Source organism: Myiozetetes cayanensis, unplaced genomic scaffold (assembly GCF_022539395.1).
Source record: "Myiozetetes cayanensis isolate MyiCay16 unplaced genomic scaffold, myiCay2020 scf22, whole genome shotgun sequence".
NCBI lineage: Eukaryota > Metazoa > Chordata > Aves > Passeriformes > Tyrannidae > Myiozetetes > Myiozetetes cayanensis.
Genome location: NW_026087434.1, coordinates 6,012,470 through 6,033,327, shown reverse-complemented (window position 1 = coordinate 6,033,327; position 20,858 = coordinate 6,012,470). Strand labels below are relative to the sequence as shown.

General features: G+C 51.0%; 2 protein-coding genes across 3 annotated transcripts in view; one reads left to right on the top strand and one right to left on the bottom strand.

The window, feature by feature from the left end:
• The window catches only part of ACSF2 (acyl-CoA synthetase family member 2), a 35,772-nt gene extending 14,914 nt beyond the window's left edge, over positions 1-20,858 (top strand). The window contains exons 11-16 of the mRNA XM_050319256.1: positions 18,010-18,117; positions 18,238-18,389; positions 18,805-18,946; positions 20,202-20,312; positions 20,487-20,555; positions 20,646-20,858. Coding sequence (XP_050175213.1) covers positions 18,010-18,117; positions 18,238-18,389; positions 18,805-18,946; positions 20,202-20,312; positions 20,487-20,555; positions 20,646-20,696 — 633 coding nt within the window. The 3' untranslated portion in view covers positions 20,697-20,858. The remainder of the gene's footprint in view (positions 1-18,009; positions 18,118-18,237; positions 18,390-18,804; positions 18,947-20,201; positions 20,313-20,486; positions 20,556-20,645) is intronic.
• On the bottom strand, positions 656-8,986 carry CHAD (chondroadherin). 2 transcript variants are annotated; one of them, XM_050319257.1, is made up of 4 exons: positions 8,132-8,986; positions 4,245-4,408; positions 3,921-4,066; positions 656-1,634 (listed from the first exon to the last, which is right to left on the bottom strand). In XM_050319257.1, the coding sequence occupies exons 1-3, from the start codon at positions 8,909-8,911 to the stop codon at positions 3,925-3,927; spliced, it is 1,086 nt and encodes a 361-aa protein (XP_050175214.1). In that variant the 5' UTR covers positions 8,912-8,986; the 3' UTR covers positions 656-1,634; positions 3,921-3,924. The 2 variants fall into 2 exon arrangements, with proteins under 2 accessions (XP_050175214.1, XP_050175216.1); XM_050319259.1 differs by having other exon boundaries at positions 656-1,631.

The window sequence follows — 20,858 nt, the reverse complement described above, 5'->3', positions numbered from 1 at the left end:
GGTGGCACTCCAGGTGACACGTTTCCTAGGCAGGTCCTGCCATCTGCACACAAATGGCTGAGCCAAAAAATGATTTGTTTTGTTGTTGTTGTTGCTGTTTTACTCTGGAGGAAGTTAGTTCAGCACCACACTGCTTCTGAAGGCTGAGGAAGTAGGCTGATGTGATGGACAAACACGTGGGGCTGGGAGTCAGATTAGGTGCATTGTTCTTGGCAGACCCCAACTGCACCAGGGTTTTACAGGGACAACTGTGTGTCCTGCCACGGGCCAGGGGAATCCAGGGCATCTGTCCTGGAGCCACCTCGGAGGCAGCCAGGGTTTTTTCCTGGATATGATGCTCTTAATGCCAATCTGATAACACCAGGGACAGCCCTGGCGCTGTTGCTTAAACTCTGTCAGGTGACAGCTACCTATTTTTATAATAGGCTTGAGTTTGGCCTCACAAAATATTTTCAGGCATTACTGCAAATGCCCAGGACTCATTAGGTGTCACATGTTCCTGTTTTGTAGAGAGAGAAATAATAAAACCCTCCCAAACAGTTGTTCTGCCCATGGGATAAAGAGGATTAAGTCTATATTTGTGCCACGGGTCTCATGTTACTCCTGATCCCTCCAGCCCTCAGACAGACACAGAGAGACTTGTTGAATTCATCTTTGCAGCAAGAGCTTTATACAGAAGATGTACATAAGAAAATATACAATTTGATTTCTATATAGGAGACAGAGGAGTTTTCACCCTCTTAAAGGTCATTTACACTCAGTTACGGAGGAATAAATATACATATATTTATATAACTCTTTAGGCTTAAAAAAAACGTAGTTAAATTGAAACTGTGGTGTTGTAATAGCCGTGACAATAAACCACAGTCATCCTGGTGTCCTGCTAGATCCTCTGGGGTATGGGCAGGGAGGAGAGGAGGGCTGCCTGAGCCAGCTGCACGGTGCACACCTTCTCCTCCTGGACGTACATCCTGGCAGACCCCACAGAGTGGGAGGGAATCCAATCTTCAGATAGCTCCAGTTTTGGGGATTCCCAGTACTGCTTCCCTTAATGGATTTCTGACCGGTTTAGGGAGAATTCTGCCTTTTGGTGTGAAAGGCATCTCAGCCTCGGGGTCTCTGGTTCTTGGTCACTGCTTCACTGTCCCCTCAGCCCTGGCCTGCAGGGATCCCCTCCGTGGGAAGGCAGAGGAGTCTCTTTGCGTGGGTTGAGACCAATTTTCCTCTTCAAGCAGCTGGGGGAGGGATGCTCCTACCTTCCCACTTGCTTCCACTCCGCTGGAATGGGAGAGACAGCGACCAACTGGTTGATGGGGGACGTGGGTTGTGTTTGCTCTGGGAGAGATGACTGTGTTTTACCGGCAGGATCTAGGTTAGCTTGTCTTAGTATGGTCATGCATAGTTTAGTTTTTAAAAATGCCTCTTTTAAAATACATAGATGTCGGAAAAGATTGAAAAGGTGGATTCCATCCTGCGATCAGCAGAGAAGCGGGGAGTCGGAGGAGGCTGGAGGTGTTTGGATATATCAGGATTGTTTCCTGACAGGTAGGAGAAGCTCAAGGAAGGACTCAGAAGTCAGTAGTTTTCTGATGGTTGAATTGACCGGTCACCAGGACGGGCCATACCGGGGCCTGCTAGGGTGAAAAAAGAGAGAAGGCCACACCTTTAAGGAGACTTTTCAAGCACAGCAATAAACTTGTAGCATTTGTCTGTTTATTTTTAAATCAACCAATGAAACCCATACTTGGAAGTGAGGAGCTGGCAGTCAAGGAGCTGTTGCAGGTTTGCACAGCAGAGGAGATGGGTTAGTCCTGTCTCTGAGCTCTTCTGCCAGGTTGCTGTGTGACCCCTAAGTATCTTACCCAAAGTGTTGATGATCAAGGAACACTTTCTTGGTAAAGGAAGGAAGGAAACCCAGAGCAAAATTTTCAAGAGAAGTGAATTGCTTTGGTGCCCCAGTTCTGAAAATCCAGGACAGGTAGAATTTTATAAAGTACAAAGCAGCTTTTCATCTCAGATGTGGTCAGTGACCCTAGTCATCCCTGAAATACAGATCCCCTGTGGCTGACAGAAAGTTGCTTTGCTCTCAAGAGGTGCAAGATGAAGTCAGAGGTACTTCATATTCCTTAAAATTCATGCTCGCCACACTGGAGTGGGTTTGTGTACCTGCATTTTGGCCCTGACACCTGAAGGCACTGAGCTTTGTCTTCTGCGAGACTGGAATAAGTAGTTTTCTATTCCATTAACACTTGTAAGCCTGTTTGAGGGAGCTGGATGGAAAAAATAGGCATTATTGGTATGTTTTTTGTTGTTTCATGGTTTTCTTACTCTCATCATAGAGGAGTGAGCTGGGATTGAGCTCAGGCAGGGAGAAAAGAAGGTTAAGAAGGGTCAGACCTGTAAATAAAAAATATTTAAGTATTGTGGTTTAGAAAACTGAAATTTTTCCGTCCTGAGAGCGGAACTTTACCCGCCCTATATGGAATGACTGGTATTTCCATCTCTAATCCATAAAACCTCTGGCACTAGAAGAGAAATAACCACTTTAGAAAGGCACAGAACAGCTGGCATAATCCCTGACATTTTGGCCATAAATTTCCTTTCTCCATCCTGTTGTGCATATCCTTAGTGAACTGGGGACCAAATGGCCATAACTGGCCTTGGGACTTCTGCCTTGTCCTCTCTGTTCTGAAAGGGCACAGTGCAGGATCACTGCAGTTTCCTTAACAAATGAGCAAAGTTCCCTTTTCCCAAGAGCTTACGAATGCAGGCTCATTCAAGGTCCTCTGGAATCTGTACAAGCCTCAGACCTATTCCCAGGATGGGAAAAATTAAACTCCACTTGGGATGGAGTGATGACAGTTGTGGCTTTTTTGCTCCTCTGTGGGTTGAATTTAATACTCTTGGTAGTTTCCAGCTGTGGAAGGTGTTTGTGGGATCAGTGTTTGGATTGGTGGCTGTCAGCAAGCTCATTGCTGGAGGGAGAGTCATCCCTGTCTCTGACTCACCTTCTGGCCCAGGACACCTTACCAAGGAATATTTGCTGTCTCAAACCTCCCTCTGCTGGGATACTCATTTGAAGGCATCAGCCCTTGTTTTTAAATACCTGGCTGTCTTGGATGGGAATTGTATTTGCTGAAAGGCAAGAGCTGGATCAAGAACTGCTCCTTATGGAAGGTATCTATTTTCCTTTGGGCTGGGCAGTCTGGGGCCAGATTTCCCAGCAATGTCCTGCCCTGGATTTCACACCAGACCTGGAGGACCTGTACTAGGGCAAAGGGCCGAGCATTTCCAGTTGGTTGGAAAACCAAAGCCTGTGTGATCCCAGCTCAGGATAAGGGTGGGCTAAGTCCACCCTTGTTTTGATATATCATGTTTATCTCTGTTACCCAACAATTACATCTTGACTTGGTATGGGGTTTCATGGGTGCAAATCATCATGATTCCTGAGGCATGACTGAGGCTTAAACCTTGTTATAGTATAGGGCTTTTGTTTGTTTTCCTGAAGTACAATAATTACTGCAAAAAGAGATTGGATTTTTCACATGTTGCAGTAGGAGCTCTGAAGATTTCAAAGCTGATTGCTATTCTGTGTGTATTTTCAGAGCCCTTGCTTCTCTGTTTTATATTTGTTTACATGCTTTGCCCTTACGTTCCACCCCAGGCCTGTCTTTATCCCCGTGTTTGCTTTACAGAGTTGACTCCATCCCTGATGCTCCAGGCACGTTCTCTGCTCTGGGAGCTCATGGAGCTCAGCATTGCCAGGAGAAGGAGGCATCACTGGGGGAATGGATGAGCTGTCGTGAGTGTAACCTGGCGTCATTTTCAGCCAGAGACAGAACTCCCAGCGCCTTTGGTGGCATCAGGGTTTGCTGCAGGTGTGACTGAAAGGGAATCAGCTTAAAAGAGAACCATCTTACGTGTTCAATGACGGCTTCCCTTCCTGGACCTCTTGGTGGGCAGCTTGCAGGTGCGGAGGGCGGGGGTGTCCCTGATGGACTGTCCCCGGTACTGCGCGGGCGTGGAGCACGTGTCCTCAGTGCGGGTGCGATTCCCCTTCAGCCACCTGGGACACGGGGAGGGGAAAACCAGGAGCTTACAAGAGGCACAAACCACGGACATCAGAGGGTAAGCTGAGGAGAGAGCTGCCAAGCATGAGAGCAGCGTCTCCTTCCCTGACCCAGCCTGGGGGGCACCCACCCCCAAGGGGACCGCGGGGAGGGACAGGGCGCGCGATGCCGTACTTGCGCAGATTTGCCAGCTGGCAGTTGCAGTGCCAGGGGTTCCTGGAGAGGGTCAGCGTCTCCAGTTTGTCGAAGGGGAAGTTCCGGGGCAGCTGGGTGAGCCGGTTGTTCTCCAGGTGGGCTGTCTTCAGCACGGTCACGCCGGAGAACGCGTTGTCTGCAAACTGAAGCACAGAGGTTTTCTGGAGAGGAACGAGGAGCTGGGGGTGGGGACTTCAAACCTGAGTTCCTCTCTTCAAGGCTTTTAGTGGCAGAACATGAGGCCCTGGCACAGGTTGCTCAGAGAAGTTGTGAATGCCCCATCCCTGGAAGTGTTCAAGGCCAGGTTGGACAGGACTTGAACAACCTGGGATAGTGAAAGATGTCCCTGCCCATGGCAGGGGGTTGGAAAGAGATGATCTTTAAGGTCCTTTCCAACCCAGGCCATTCTGTGGTATTATGAAGCATGGAGAGAGCAAGGGAAGGTCCTGGCTTGCTGGAAGCTCTGTCCACCTAAGAGAGGCAACAGGCTGATGGGCTCAAGGAGGATGGAGTCTCCTACAAAGAGAGCTACGTCCCAAATCCATGTGGGATTGTCTGTGCAGCCACATCACTAAATAAGGTGAAGTCTGGCAGCCTTCTTTATTTTTGAGCCATGCTAAATGAAGATATTTTCTGGGTGAATTGCTTTCCAAGGCTGGAAGTCCTCCCAAAGCCTGTTGCCTTGCCTGTCCTGGAGCGACTGAAGGAGGGAGTGTTTGTGGCGTCTGAAGGGGCTGTAGACTTTGGCAGTGCCCAGGGGCTCAGAGTGGAAAGTTACACTTGGCATCTGAGCAGTGTAGATATACAGGCAGGTTTCCAGCACCTCAGCCTCCTCCATTTTTTCTCATTTCCAGTTGTTTTTTTGCAGGGGCTGCTGAAAGATTTGTCTTTTTTTTTTTTTTTAATTGATGGAGAGGCTTTAAGGTAGAGCCTCCTTTTAAAAAGCTGCCAAAAAGCAGAGAGAGGCTGTGGACCTGGCTCTGCAGCCCTGTCCTCTCTTTCCTGAGGCCTCACCCCTGGCATCTTTCAACCCATGGTTACTCAGGTTGTAAAGTTCTTGAAAGCAAACCCCTCAACACAAACTTCCTTGGCATTGGTGGATTGGAGAGGGGCTCATTGACAAAGCACAAAACTCTTATTGGATGTGACAAACCATTTCTCGCCCTTCTCAAAGTCAGGGGAAAGCTTTCTCTGAAGGTTGGAGAGGAGGCTCATGAGGTTTACCTGAAGCCCCCCACAGCCAAGGATCTGTGCTCCCATTTCTGACCAGAAGCTTGCATTTCAGATGGACCATCAGAGTGTGTTCATGCTCTCTGAGCTGAAAAGCTTGACGGAGGAAATGCACTATTTTAAGCTGTGAACTTTTGTCATCTTCCAAATTAAGCAATACTGGATGGGATTAGAGCTTAGCTAAGAGACTCCCAGATCCCTGTAGCTGTTGGACAGTCAGTGGTGCTGGCCTCTGCAGTCCAAAGCTGAGCTGACCTTGGGAGGTTTTAGTGTGCTGATAGTGGAGCTGCTCAGAGTGATGCTGGCATGCCGCGCAGCAGGGCGGTAGGCTTGGACAGTGGTGTTACTGTCTCAGCTGCTCATTCCTCTCCCAGCCCCCTGAGAAGAGTTTGCATCTGCTGCTAACAGCTGCCTTGCTGCCTGCCAGAGCGTGTCTTTGTGAAGGAATGGGTGATTTTTCCCTTATTTACACGGAGCATTGCTGCTGTTAATTTATTTTACACTGAAATGTGCAAAGATGGGTGTATGTGAAGCTTCCAGGGTCTGCATTGCCTGGTCTCATGTTGAGGTACATGGTGAGTCCTGGCCTGTGTGATGCAGCCCTGTGGGGGACTGGTGTGGGTCTCTGATGCTGGTGGGGAGGGGGAGCTCTGTGCTGGAGACTCAGGGTCCCTCTCCCTTCTGCTGAAATGCCATTTAGGCTGGGATAGATTTGTGTGGAAGGGTTTTACACTTGATCAGCTCAAAAACCTTGCAATCATGCAGGGAACAGCTGAGGACAGTATGTTTGTGAAGGAGAAAGAGCTGCAGTCCAGTGCCAGCAGCACTCAGAGTATTTGGTGGTGATTTCCTAGGTCACGCAGCCTCTGTGATTCGATGTCTCTTAGCAGTGCAAAGTTCATGTGTGGGCCGTGTGGGTATGAGGCCTTTGAGGATTTGAAGAGACAATGCTGAACTGGGAGCTTTGTTTTCTCAAGCCCTAAAGCTGCAGAAGCCACCCCTGTCAGTGCTGATCCCGTAAACTGGTGTCCTGTTGGGCTGTGTGGGAGGAAAGGAGCCATTGGCTGCAGAAGAGTCTTTAAAGATCCTCTCCACAGGTGGTCACTGTGAAAAACAAAGTCTTTTTTTTTCTGGCTAGAATTTTTAACCTTTGCTCTTTGGTCAATCAGAGGACACTTAATTACCAGGAGCATCCCAGCATCATGGGTTAGTCTAATTCCTTCAATGTGTAACTTGGGATTCTGATGTCTCTACAGCTGGTACAACATTTAACCTATAAAATTTGATTGAAAGTGCCTCAGAACTGAGTCTACAAAAGTGCTGTGACATCATGTTTAAGGTCTTGCCTAGTGAGGTCAAGATTCAAGTTTACTCAGTCCCATCCTGTAGAGGTTAATGCTGAGATTGGACAAGGACTTAAGTACTGACTGAGTGCTACCAAGCTGGTTAGGTAGTGTTGTTCTCCACCTGGGCAAGCTGTAATTCCAGTTTATGAAGTTTTTAAGATGCTATATCCCCTTGAAAATTGTGCTGTTCTGCATTCCTGATACCCTTCCTGTGATCTGCTCGTCTCTGTGAGACATTCTGAGTTGCTCTTTGTTGCAAAAGAAATTCTCTTTTTCATCGCATCTTCCTGCACTTGGTGGGTGTTGCTTTGCTATGAAGTCCCAGCCTCCCTGGATACTCTTTGTCCTTGGGCTTCCTGGCAAAGCATCATCCCAGGGAGAACTGTTCTGCTCTGCCCTCCCTTTCCACCCCTGGAGTATTCCCCCAGGACATCAGGATGCCTCAGGGTGTTGCTGCTCTTGCACTAGTGCTGGGTTCTGTTCCTGCACTGCCTGGCATTTCAGAGGTCCTAAAGCCAGTGTGATGTTCCTGCCTATGGATCCTGCGTTCTCACAGAAAAAGAAGGGGGTTGTTTTGCCATCCGGGATACCTGAACATCCCTCCTCCTCTCCAGTGGGAACAGGGCCCCTTTGTAAGATGCTGCGAGAGTTCCTTTTGAGAGAGCATCAATAAACAAACCTTTCTTTATAACGTGTCAGGTTGGGAGGCCTGGGGGAGGTGAAGGTGAAGGTCCCTGTGTCTACCTGCCTGCAGGGTGTGGGTAAGAAGCCATGGCTATTCATGGCCCATCTGAGGAGTCTCCCCCTCCCAACCTACAGCAGGTACTGGGGCTGAGCAAAGGAGGCAGAGCAGTTCTGCTCTGCAAGGAGGCACTGCCCTCCAGTCCCTTCAGTACAAGGCAGATGTTCACCTCACATCTCACACCTTGTTTCTGGAAGAATGGAAGGTTGCTCATTGTCCTGGAGCATCCCAAATACCTTTGTCAGTGTCTTGTGTCACCTCCAGCTTGGGAGGGAATGTGCTGCCTTTCCAAGGGGTTTAATCAGCTCCAGATAATTTGGTTTTGCATAAAATAACTCAATAGAAGGGTGGAGTACTCTCTCATCCTTTGCTAGAGCCACGTCAGGGTGTTGTCAGCTGGCCAGTGCCTCGCTGCCTGCAGAGCCTGCAGACCTGCATCTCCCCTCTCCTCTGCAAGGGAAAGACAGCAAATAGAGGGCTTTGCAAAAGGGAAGAAAACCAAGCCCCATGTTTCTTATCTGGAGCAAATGGAAAGAGAAAGGACTCACCTTCTTCAGTTTCATGTTGTCCAGGTTGAGTGTCTGCAGGTATCGCCCGAAGGACTGGAAGGCATTGTCAGGGATGACCTCAATTGGGTTATGAGAAAGTTTCAGTTCCTCCAGCACTCTCAGCTTACTCATTGCATTCACAGGGTAGCTGCTCAGCTGGTTCTTGTCCAGGTGGAGGACAGCGAGGTTTTCTACATCCTCCATGGTCCCAGGTAGGAGGTTGGTGAGGGAGTTGTCAGAGAGGAAGAGCCAGCGCAGGTCTTTAGCCCCATTGAAGACCCCTGGTTTCAGCTCCCGGATTTTATTGCTGCCTAAGTGGAGGATGAAGAGGTTGACAAGAGGGGAGAGGACCCCTTTGGGTAGGTCTGGGATCTTGTTCTTGTCCAGGTACAGGTAGGTGAGATCAGAGAGGTCATCGAAGGCTCCTGGCTTTATGACGCTGATCTGGTTGTCGGTGAGATAGAGGTAGACCAGGCTCTTGAGCCCCCGGAAGGCTCCGGTGGAGATCTCCTTGATCCGTGAGCTCTGGAGGTGCAGGGACACCAGCTTTTTCATGTCACGGAAGCCATTGGTCGGCAGGACAGGGAAGTTGTTCTTCTGCAGGTTGAGAAGACGCGTTTGCTCAGGCACTTTGGGGATCTTCTTCAGCCCCACGTTGTCGCAGATGACGTGCTGCAGGTCTCCCCCGTGGCAGTGGCAGCTCGGGGGACATGCCTGCATGGTGGGGGCAAGACATGCCAGTAGGCTGAGGACACCGAGGAAGAAACCTGACCCATTCATGGTCAGATCTGGAATAAAGTGTGGTGGGAAGAGGAGCAGGAGGAGGAGGGAGATGGGTGGGAGAGAGAGAGAGTAACTGGGTTTGCAGCATACTGAACACAGCCCTATTTATAATGTTATTAAAAAGCAAAATCCCTTCCCACAAACCGCAGGCAGCAGCCAGTTGGAAGCAACTGGCTCTGGGAACTTACTGTGAGCTTAACCCCTTGGCACCAGGCAGAGGAGTGTCCACAGCCCTGCCTGGCCCTGCTGCTGAGGGATGTGCAGAGGTAGTTTTCCTCTCTGGAGGAAAATGGGAAGCAAATAGTCAGGAAGAACCAATGCAGACCTGCTCAGTGGGGAACCTCTCTGGTCCCTGCTGAGCCAAGTGGGGTCCAGTTTCATCAGTGGGGGGAAAACAACCTGTTTTGGTTGAACAGCATAGCAGGGAGCACTGCTGTGCTCCACAGCCACCTCGTGCCGGAGCTTTCAGCAGGCTCCTGAGTTCTGTTTAGCCTCAGCTGGTTCGGGGAGAAGAACCTTGGCCTGTTCTCACAGAGGAAGTGTTTTGGGGGGGGGATTGGAGTCTTGTCTCACTGATTCAAAAGGAGTTTGCCAGGGATGGGAGTGATATGGGGTCATGCCAAAGGCCAACAGTGCTGCAGTTGCTCTTGTATTGCAAAATTTTGGTTGCAGACTTCCAGGTCTAGACTGCACTGAGGAGCTGGACAAGAAAGGGAGCACAGAGACCTAATTTCTGCTGTGTCTTATGAGCAGTTGAGCATGACACAACCATGGTCATGGTCAGGACACCTGTGTGCGTGGCTGATGCCTTCCAACAAGGGATGGGGCAGCATCAGAGCCGGCAGGGAAGTGGTGTGACATGGACTGGTGGGTATGAAATGCCAGGCAGTGATGTCGTGCTGCGTGCCTGGCTTGGAGGAGGTGGTTGGCAATGCCTGTGGCTCTCGAGACAGAGCTGTGGACAGGCAGAGGTGTGGACATTGGTAAAGGGATGGAGAGCTGGCAGAGCAAGGAAATCACTGCTAGAGCTGGGACTGGGATTTTCCTTGGCTTCTGTCTTGGGGTGGCAGTAGCAAAGATGAATTAACAACACAGGGGACGTCCTCTGCTCTCCCAATAGAGAAGGCTAAAGCAAAGTGGTTAAAAGCCCCAGCGGCTGCTTCTGTGAGTGTGAAGAGAGAGATCCAGGGGCTGTGGGGTGGGGTTTGGAACTGGAACATTTTGAACTGATTTCCAGCCAGTTCCTGGCTGCAGCAGGCAGCTGAGAGACGAGCACATAACTGTGAGCTTGTTGAGATTTCTGCTCCTGGGGCTGGCTGCAGAGCCCCAGTGGAGCCTGAGCAGAGGCGAGACAGGCTCAAGAAAGGGAGGAAATCCAAGGGCTGACTTAGGACACAGACTGGCTTATTCACCAAGATTTCTGGGTTTTTCCATTGTTGCAGTGAGGAATTAGCCAGCGCCGCCGAGCATGCTCCGGACTGTGTTATGCAAACTGCCTGGCAGCCCTGCTCTGGTCAGCAGCTGTCAGTCTGAGCTGTGTTTTCATTGCAGGAATAATTTTTGGGGAAAAATGGGCTTCTGGGGTGTGATTGTGGTTCTGGTGAGCCTGTGGGAGAGATGGTGTTGGCCAAACGATGATGTAATGTGGAACCTTGGTGCAAACCAGGCCACGTCAGGCTTCCAGTGCCTGTCAGCCCTGGGGTGCGATGCCCTGACGTTGAGCAGCAAACCTCAGCACCAAGGGCTTGTCATATCCAGAGAGATGGTCTGACCATAGGAGCTCCAGGTTCCTGCTGGAGGGACCTCCTGGTCACTGTAGGACTTAAAACTCTGTGGTAAAAGCAGTAGTATTTTGGCTCGTGCCTGATTCAGTAGGCACCACAATGATCATGCACATGCTTTGGTCTCTGGAGGAGCTCTTTGAGTGTCTTGGTCAAGACCTTTGAGACAGAGAAAGAGGAGGTAGACAGAGCCCTCTGTGTTTTCCTTGTTTGCCTCTCCAGTTTGCTGTTCCACGATCCTATGACTAAGAGTGCCACTGAGTGCGTGCTGCTCGTAAAGCTCAGGCAGGGAGCTGGGTGAATGATTGGAAAAGGAAAAAAATTCACCTTTAAGGAATCATCTTCTATCCACACATTGATTTTATTTTTTTCCTCTGAGCACGTTCAACCCCTCTAGCCTGACCTGTAATCGTTTGATGAACAATTCCCGTGGTTACATACCAGCTCTTCTGTGCAAGAGCAGCTGATGGGTGAAATTTAAAACCCAGCCTGTTTCTGCTGGGCACTGAATCTGGGGAGTGTATCTGTGCTCCCTCCCTGAGTGTCTGGTACTTGGTTTTCCCATCCCCTTGTGAAAAATGCCAGCTCACAGCTTACTAGTTCTCCAGAGATTTTGTCCAGAAATCTGACCAGTGTGGGTCAGATTGGAGCAAAAAGCTGGTGAGGGCCTTGCAAACCCCATCCATAAATACATCCTTACCCATGTGTATTTCTGGAACAAGACCTCTTTCAGAAGTTAAACTGCTCAAATCTCCTTTCTTCTTTCTTCCTCTGAGGATAAAATTCCCTTTCTTTGACCCTTATCTGTTTACTGGCTGAGGCTGCAAATTTTGGGGAAGAGGGACACCCTTGTCTCCCTACAGGGATGTGTGTGCTGTGAATACCAGTGAGACCTATATCTTCCTCATGAAAATCTGGGAATTAGCTGCCACCATGCTGGTGTGAGGTGGGAAGCTGTCCCTGCCCCAGGACTCCCTCCAGCCCCATGCCTGCAGCAGAGGTTATGTGGATGCTGGATTATTTTTGGTGCCACGGTGGAGTGGCAGCAGGGAAAAGGCGCCTGCTCCTCAGCTCCATTTCTCCAGGCACAAATAGTGAATAAAAGGAAGTCCTTTCCCCTAATATTTTTTGATTTCCAAGCCTTGGTGAGCACATTCCTGTGGTGGGAGCTGGCTGGCATCTGCCGCAGCGCTGGCACCTCGCCCCTGGGCTCCCTCCCGGCTGTTTGTGTTTTGAGCTGCTCTCTGGTCTTCCCACACCGGGTTTTGCAGCCCTCGACGGGCCAGCAAACATCCAGTGATCCTCAAAAGCCTGCCTGGGTCCCACTCGTGGGTGGCTCGCAGTCTGGAGGTGACAATGCAGCAGTGTCTGTGTTCCTGGGCTGTGGTGGGAGACCACAGGGAGCTGGGTCCTGGCCAGCCCCGACCTCGCACGTCCCCCGGGACTGGCACTGCGAGGACATCACAGGAGAGGCAGGATTATCCTGCCATCCTCTCTTTCTTAATTGATTAACAGCTGTGCAAACATTCCTGGTGATTTCAGGTGCTGGACTCCCCTCCTCTTCTTCTTGGAGGCATAGTGGGATAAGGAAATAAATACATTTTTTTAAACAGTATAAATATAGATTCGGGATGTTTCTTTGGTGCTGCTGGTCTGAGCTGTTTTGATGCAACATTGGAGATGGTCTTTTCCATGTCTAATCTTTATTTTCGTTAGTATTAACAGTTCTGGCATATCAAGATAGCTCCATGTTAAAATATTCCATTCTCTTTTCAGCCTGATTCCTTAGCTTTTAGGGGTTCCATGTCTGGTTTTGTGTGTCAGTGCACACTATCAGTTATCTTCTTGAGGTGACACCAGTGTAGCTGGCCTGGGGGTGTAGCCTTCCTCATTTTTGGCTGGAGATGAGGGCTCAGAAAGCTTTGGGGGGTGTCATGAGGTGCCCCAGGCCTTGTGGAGCCTCTGCCTGGCACTAGGTGCTGGGGAGGGAGTGGGGTGGGAGGAGGCACCAGCTCTGCAGTGTCCCAGGGGTTTGTCCCAACCACGGAGCACACTCCAGGCAGTGTTTGCAGAGCAGTGGTGGGTGGGCAGTGGGGAGCCCCAGAGGGTCTCCATGTTTCCCCTTCTTCTCAGCAGTACTTGAAGGTCCCATCAGTGACAGTGGCATCCGGGGCTCTGACTTCAGACCTGAGGTACCATTTCTATTTGATGTGCTTGAAGGGTCCCTGTCATTGCAGTGTGGGGACCCAGGCTGCTTGCTGAGCTGGACGGGGTGGTGGTGGGTCCACCTCCTTCCTTCTGATGGTTTTCTTCCACTGTAGCATGGCCTCCACCCATCAATCTGTTGCCAGTTTGGCTCCCTGTAATGTCCACCCACCCTTCCCTTCTGCTGATCCCAGCAGCTGCTGAGTGATGCTCTTGGCCTCTCCTGTGAAGCTCACCCAGCCCTTGCTGCCTCTCCCAGCCCTTCTGTGTTCCCCCTGCAAGGCACCAGGCATTCCCTAGCATCCCACTGCTCTGGCCAGGGCTCTTGTCCTCTCTGCAGATCTTGAAGGCTCTGAAGGAGAGCAGAGCCTTCTTCCCTGGAGGAACATCCATCAAAGATTTCTGGCTTTCCCAAATGATCCTGAGCCATGAGTTCCACCTATTCACAAAATGGAAAATGGGCTCTTCATGGTGACAATTTCCCTGCTTGTCCATGGCCTCCTCGACCCACCCCACCTCGATTTTGGGGGGGACCTGGCGAGTAGGTGGCTTCAGTGGCTGCAGAAGCTGTGAGAATGGGATGTGAGAACACTGAAAATGCAGCATGGAGGCAACAAGATCCTGGACTTCCAGCCATGTCTTTGGTGGTAGCTGAGCTCTCCAAATCCATAGGGATGTTACCTCTGACTCTAGATTTTTACTAAGTTTCCTTCTCTGACAGCTTTGAGCATTCAGGTACTCCCGAAATGGTGGTTTTCTCCCTTCACAAGACACTTTTTCTCTGCACATTTCCTCTCACTTTTTCCTTTTAATTCCGCTTTTCCCAAATGCGTTGGCACTAGTGCCAGGAAGGATGGAGTTAATTCCACAGCAAAGATCTTTTGTGGATAAACCAGTAAGCAACTGCCCATGCCTTTGCTGGTTGCCACTGGGCAGCACTTCTGCAACGCTGGCAGGAAAGTGCTTGCAAGCCTCAAGGCTTGTGCTCGGCCTGGAGGGAAGAGAGGCAGCTTTAACTCCAGACTGTGAGGAGCAGCTTGTCCTCACTGGGCAATAACAGGAGGTTCATTCCCAGGGCAGTCTCAGCCTGGGCAAGCTGGGTTGTCCTTTTTGCAGTGGTCTCCTCCTGGGGCAAAGCCCTTGCGTGCCACAGCACAGAGAGGGTGCTTTGGGCACCTAATATTTTTGGGAACTCTTTTAAGCCCCATCTAAACTGGGACTGTCTGGCAGCTCTCTGCATGGGGAGAGATGCCAACAGGGTGGCCACCGTTGGAGGTTTGTCCTACAAGACCTACTTGTTTGTGTCCTGACGTTTTTGACACAAAGATGGTACTGTTGCTGGGGAAGGAAACGAAATCTCGGTGTGACACAGGCTGGATGTGATCAGACTTTGTTTTGTGCAGCAGCAAAGTTGACCCGAAGGTTCAGGAATATTCCAGTACAGTTTGGGATGGTGGGATATCTCCAAAGCAAGGTGTGCACAGAGGACAGTAAAGTTTAGGGTGATCTTGGTAGCGAGCAGCTGAATGAGGAAAGGTCGTGGCTCAGTTGAGAACAATTTGGAGCTGGCTGCGGTGGGAGGGGCTGGGGCTGACTTTGGTGGAGATAACTGAGACAGACACACACTCAGCACGGGTTTAGGGATAATTAGATCCATCCACACTGAAAGGGGTTCAAAGGGCCTCTTCAAGGTCCCTGAGCACATCTCTTGGGTTGCCAGCCTGCTTTCTGTTGTTCATTACGCCCTCTTTGAAGTCTGAAAATCCCTATTATTTCACAGTCAATTTGCTGCTTTTTTCCAAGGCCAATATTGTCTCCAGCAAAACTCAATTTCTGTAGGTTTTAGTTTGGCAGTTCAAGCCCTGCCATCACCGTCCTCCAGCGTGGCACAACCAGAGGGTGGTGACGAGGGTCACAAAGATCCTCTCTGAGCATCTCTCAGGTCCAGGGGTGAGTGTCCTCCTGTACCCCTGACCTTCTGCTGGTATAACCCCACTCTGGGTCCTGGTAGTACCAGATCCAGCCTTTTCATCACAGCCTTTCAGCAGCAGTTGAACACAGAGGGCAGTGGGTGTTTTTATTGCTGTTGAACGCAGGGGAAAACCAAGGAGCAGAGGGCTAATGTGGCTTGTTCCAAATTATGCAGTAAATAAGCGGCACAGTTGGGAGAAACCCAGGATCTTCAGAGTCCCCACTGTCCCCACCAGATCAGCCTGCCTCCCAAATGTTTACTAAAGAGACTGGAGTCTGATTGTTTTCACTTTATTTTTAATTTTTAGACGCTTCCCTCTTCAGGCTGTTTTGCCTGTTCCGCAGTGGCCAGTGTTTAAACAGGACTAGCAGGAAATGTTTGTGAAATGTGCCTCAAAAAACACAGTCCTGCTAAGATGTTCTTTTTATTCCTGGTTTAGACAGAGGCTTAGGATTCACAAAGAATGAATCTCTTGTTGGTAGGAGCAAGTCAGGCAGCGGTTTGTTTTGGAGCTGTCCTTGTCATGACTGAAGGCAGGACTGATCTGGCTGGTGGGGGGTCACTTGTGGTCCTACAGTAAAAAAAGACTTTACAGTTAATTATATTCTATACTCCTGTAGCTCCTCTGGAAGCCAAGGGGCTGAGCTGGACCCTTGCCTCTGGAAAGCTTTGCTCTGACACTAGATACAGCTCCAGTGGAAATTATGGAGCTGATGCTGAAATTATTGGGTGAGGTTTTCTGGACTGAATTGCACCAGATGACAAGGTTAGATGATGCTAAGTGTCCCTTTGGGTCATGAAAGCTAGGAATCTTAATGGATATCTCCAAGTTTAAATTGTTATTTGGGGTTTTGAGGAAGTGCTGTTCCATCTGCTGCTGACAATGGAGATGCTGGAGGATGCTCCACGTGTCAGATAAGGGTTGGGAAGGACAGCAGTGCTGCACAAGGGTTTGCTCCAGCCTCCTTCTGGGAATACAGCTGGGGAAAACCATCTCAGGAGAGAAATAACACCTTGGAAAGATCTGCAGCAACATCTGGCTGCCGAATAGGGTGCTAGTGCAGGCAGGGGAAGGCAGGGATGGGGCAGCAGATTGGGGCTGGAGGTTCAGACCCATGTTTCCCTCTGGGCCGGTCAGGAATCCCGTTCCTGAGGGCGTGAGGGTGTTTATGGGGACAAGCCACAAGCCAAGGCAGTGACAGCCGGTGCTTGGCGGGCACGGCACACTGCCAGGCATCTGGAGGAGCCTGGTGAGCCACGGCACTCGCAGCATCGTCCTGCCAGGGAGCTGCCTGCTCCTGTGTCCAATTAAACTGCTGGAGCGACCCGGAGAGGAGGCAAGGGTTGACTCAGGGCTTGGCTGGGATCCTGGGACCAACACTGCAATTCATCCAGCAGAGTAAAACAAAAAAACAAAGGCCCTGGGATTTTTAATAAGTGTTTAAGGTCTTGGATTTGTGTCTCGTCAGTCATTTGATCCAGCCACAGGACTCGTATTAGTGGGTGGGAGAGAAATCCTGTCTGAGCATGAGACGCTGTGGGTTTCCACCCGACTGGGAAGCTGTCCTTGTGTCTGGTAGGAGAAGCCTATTCACAGTCGCTCCCTGGGGGCTGCCAGGCTCCTAGCAGAGCAGTTTGCACCAGATGGTCCCTGCAGCATCCTGGAGACGTTCTCCCCCAGACTCCTGGCTAAGAGCAGGCTGCAGCTCGCATTTACGCTGACCCTAGTGCAGTCAACAAGAGCATCAACCGTCGTGACAAACTGTGCCCAACGTGAGATCCTTCAGCAGCCCTGAGCTGTGGAAAGTGCCACGTGCTCCAGTGTTATTACACAGGGCTGTACATTATAGCAGTGTTGTGTTTAGCTCGCTCAGGATATTTCCATGCTTGTTCAAATGCCTCATCATAGTCCTTTGCAGATCCCCTTGTTAATTTGGGGGTCAGTGCCTGGAGCTTGATGAGCACTATGCAGAAGCCATAACCAGATAGGCGTGCCCAGGCATCTGCTTGGAAGGAACTGGCAGGATGTGGTGCCAAGGCTGTAAGAATATGGTTGGGCCTTGTGATTCAGCAGGTCAGAGCTGCTCACATGTCAGTCTGGAGAATGTGGAGGAGAAAGGAGCAAATACTTCCAGCATCAGCCCTTTCCCAGCCGTGCTCTCCCAGCAAAGCGGCCACTGGTGGCATTACTGGGGTGACATCACTGGTGTCACCCTGCCTGGTGGCACAGAACGCAGTGAGCAGGTTAGAGACACCAGAGCAGTGCTCCAGAATGTCACGCTGCAGAAACACAGCTCCTGAGAGCTCAGAGCTGCCCAGAGCACCTCCTGCACGGCTCCTGCTGTCTCAGCGGGCCACTGAGCTGGGCATAAAGCGCTGGAATTTTCCTCCAAGGAGAAGTGACCTTCAGCTGAGGTGACTCGGAGCCTGCCGTTGGGATTAGCGGTGAGGGAGGTTTAGCAGCGAGAAGCTTTTGTCCTGCTGTGAGGCTTTTGGTCTGTGAGGGCAGCTGTGCTGAGCACTGTGCAGCCTCGTGATGCCCTTACGAGGGTTAGAGGGGCTGATGTCTGCACAAAAGGATCTGGAGCAAGCAGCTGAGCTGTGGGATGAGCCGTCTCCCACAGGAGCCTGCTGCTGGCTCCAGGGTTTTTCCAAAGTGATGTCCTATGTGCCCTGAGCTGGAGAAGATGCAAGGTGAACTCAGCACCTTGGCTGCAAGGACACCAAGGCAAAGTCAGGGGCTGGCAGAGATGGTGTGGAGTCAACAGGACAGGGCTTGGAGAAAAAAAGGGTTAAAAAATAGGAGGGAGAACTCCTCCAAGAATAGTAGTTGGGGTGTGAAAAGTACATGACTCTCCAAGTGTGGTTGGGTCTGGAGCACTGCCATGGAGGTGAGGAAGGCTGTGGTGGGCAGGTGCAGTGCTGCTTTAGCTCCTGTTTCTCCAAGACTCTCTGGCAGGAGTGTCTGGGGAGCCCCATCCACAGCCAGGAGAGCAGGGCTTGCCTGTGACCTGAATGACTTGTGACTCCTCCCACCCCACTCTCCTCTGCAGTCAGCACTGGCTTTTTCCTTCCTGTGCCCAGAGCTGTGTGGTCCCCTTTCCCCCTGAGACATATTTCCTCTCCTGTGATTGCAGGTTGCCTATGGGACCACGGAAAACAGCCCTGTCACCTTCATGGGGTTCCCCAATGACAGCTTGGTCCGGAGAACCGAGACAGTGGGATACATCTTCCCCCACACAGAGGTGACCATCACCCTCTCCACCCGCCCCGTGTCCTCTGCCTGCAGCAGACCTCCCTCTCTGGTGCTGGAGCTGGGACGTGCCACCACGTTGGGCTCTGACTAAGCCCTTCTTCTCTTCCAGGCAAAAATTGAGGATCCAGAAACAGGGCAGCCTGTGCCTCTGAACACTCCTGGGGAGCTTCAGATCCGCGGCTACTGCGTCATGTTGGGCTACTGGAATGACCCCGCCAAGACGAGTGAAGTGATCACTCCTGAGGGGTGGTACAAGACAGGGTGAGTCTGGGAACAGCCCCACTCCTCCCAGACTGTCCACACTGGAAAGGGATGCATGGGTGTGCTTGGCTGGGGTTTCCAAAGCAAGGAAAATTGACCTAATTTATCCCTCTGATCTATGTGTGACACTTCAGAACAGCTTTTAGTACAGAGCCCTTGATGCTGAGTGTCCCTGGAGAAGGGGATCATCACTTGGCCACTGGTGGATGGAGGGACTGTGGGGGCACAGAACTGCCTCCCCCCTAAACCCTGGTGCAGTGTGGATGCTGCCAGTGACTGGAGCAGGAGTCTTTGATCTCTGCCGTGTGTTCAGCTGGCACCTCAGCCTTTACCCTCTGGATAGCCTGACTTTGTGGGAGCATCAGCCATTCTCCCACCCAGCTGGGACAGGATTAGGAGAGTGGTGTCATTGCAGGGACCTTGGGACCCTGGATGAGCACGGCTACTGCAGAATTATAGGCCGCTGCAAGGACATGATTATTCGTGGTGGAGAGAACGTCTACCCAGCAGAACTTGAGCAGTTTCTCCACACCCACCCCAAGGTTGAGGAGGTCCAGGTGAGTGGGAGGGAGGTGAGGTAGGTGAGCAGCTATTTTTTGGGAAACCTGTATGCAGAGATTTCTGCTTGAGACCTGGTTGTCTTCCTGCTTTCAGCATCAACTGCAGTGTAGTATTGGTTGGCAAGGAGGAGGGAGAGGCTCATGGCATGGGAGGGGTGGGCAGAGCTCCTGAAGTGGGGCACATCGATTTGAGCAATCCCCTCGTGCACATCTGCAAAGTGCCTGTCATTCCTCAGTTTTAAACTGCCTGTCCACTGAGCTCCCTCTGAAATTCTTAACTTGGAAAGCAGTCTGGGAGGACAGTTTTTACTAGTAATTACTCAACTCTGACATCCAAAAAGACTCCTCCGGTGAGTCCCTGGAGATGAGGAGTGAGACTTTGTTTCACCCCTTCTCAAGACAGCGATGATTTGCAGCACTGAGCAGCTGCTCTCAGTCTGCTGGGATTGTTCTCCTCCAGGTTTTGTGCCAGACAAGTTTCCCCATAAATAAACTGGTTATTCAGTCAGTGTTGTGCCTGTGCCAGGCGAGCATCTCTCCTTGGAACAGTCCCAGTGCAGATGGGTTGCAAACCAGCCCTGTTTATGTGGTTTCTAGGGCTTTGTGTCACTGCTCTGGACTCAAAAGGATCGACGTGTCTCTAGGATTTTGAGATACTGGTTCAAGGCAGGGAATGGCAGTAGGATTGTTGTGGAATAGTGTGAGCAAACTTTGGAGAGAGCTCAGGCTCAGGAAGCCCATCTCCTGGTGTCACGGGCGGGGGTCCACTAAGATCTGAAATTGTAAGGGTTTCAAATAATCCTTTAATTTGACTTCATCCCACCCCTGCCACTCCATCTGGAGATCCCAAAGCACTCATGGCAGTCTACCAAGTCTCTCTGTTGGTTGTGAAACCTCTTGCCCCATTTTTTGGGAAGCGGAGGGACAACAGATCCGTGTTGCAGGCACGATGAGCTGGTCTGGTCTGACTCAGCCCTCACTCCAGTCACTTTGCAAAACCAGAGGAGGAAGGTGCTGGCATCCAGGTGCTCAGCTTGCTCTGCCACTTTTCCTCTGGCAAATAGTTGGGAACTCCTTCCAGGAGGGGCTTGATATCGTGTAGAAAGCCCCAGTGGGATGGTCAAGCAGCTCAAACTGCCTTTACACAGCCCCACACCATGGCTCCAGCACCCAGTGGTATGGGGCAGCACACACACCCTGCCAGAGGACAGGGCTGTCCCCAGGGGTCACACTGTCCATCTGTCCCAACCAGGTGGTTGGTGTGAAGGATTCGAGGATGGGAGAAGAGATCTGTGCCTGCATCCGACTGAGGGCTGGGCAGGACTGCACTGAGGAAGAGATTAAGGCTTTCTGCAAAGGGAAGGTGGGTCTGTCATGCTCAGCTCCCTGACAGACTGGTACACCCAGTGGCTGCTGGGGACTGGCAGATGAAAACACATGGATTTAGAGCACTGGGGGACCCAGCCCTGGCAGTGCCAGTTGGGCTGGCTGTGCTGTTCCTAGGGGGTTGTGTAGCCATTGTTTTTCCTCTTCCCAGATTTCCCATTTCAAGATCCCACGTTATTTTGTGTTTGTGAGCCAGTACCCACTCACTGTCTCAGGCAAGGTAAGAGGGGGCTGGGGCAGGGGAGGAGCTCTGGCCTCCTGTCCCAGCTGCTGCCTGAGTCTCCCTCCTCCTCTCCGCACTTTATTCCAGATTCAGAAATACAAGTTGAGGGAGCAGATGGAGAAGCACCTTCAGCTCTGAGATTGGGAAGGCAGAGCAAAAACTGGGATAAATCAACTGGAGGACCAGCAGCTCTGAGTCTGCTTTTCACCTGTGCCTTGGGCTACGCAGTGGAGACCTTCCCTCCCTGACATCAGGCTGATGGCACTTTTAGTCAATAAAACAGAACGTCTTTTTTTCACA

Coding starts and splice junctions, on each gene's coding strand:
- CHAD (XM_050319257.1), bottom strand. CDS start 8,911: ATGAATGGGTCAGGTTTCTTCCTCGGTGTCCTCAGCCTACTGGCATGT. Junction 4,409..8,131: donor ACAACATGAAACTGAAGAAG/GTGAGTCCTTTC, acceptor TCTGTGCTTCAG/TTTGCAGACAACGCGTTCTC. Junction 4,067..4,244: donor CAGCTGGCAAATCTGCGCAA/GTACGGCATCGC, acceptor CCCGTGTCCCAG/GTGGCTGAAGGGGAATCGCA.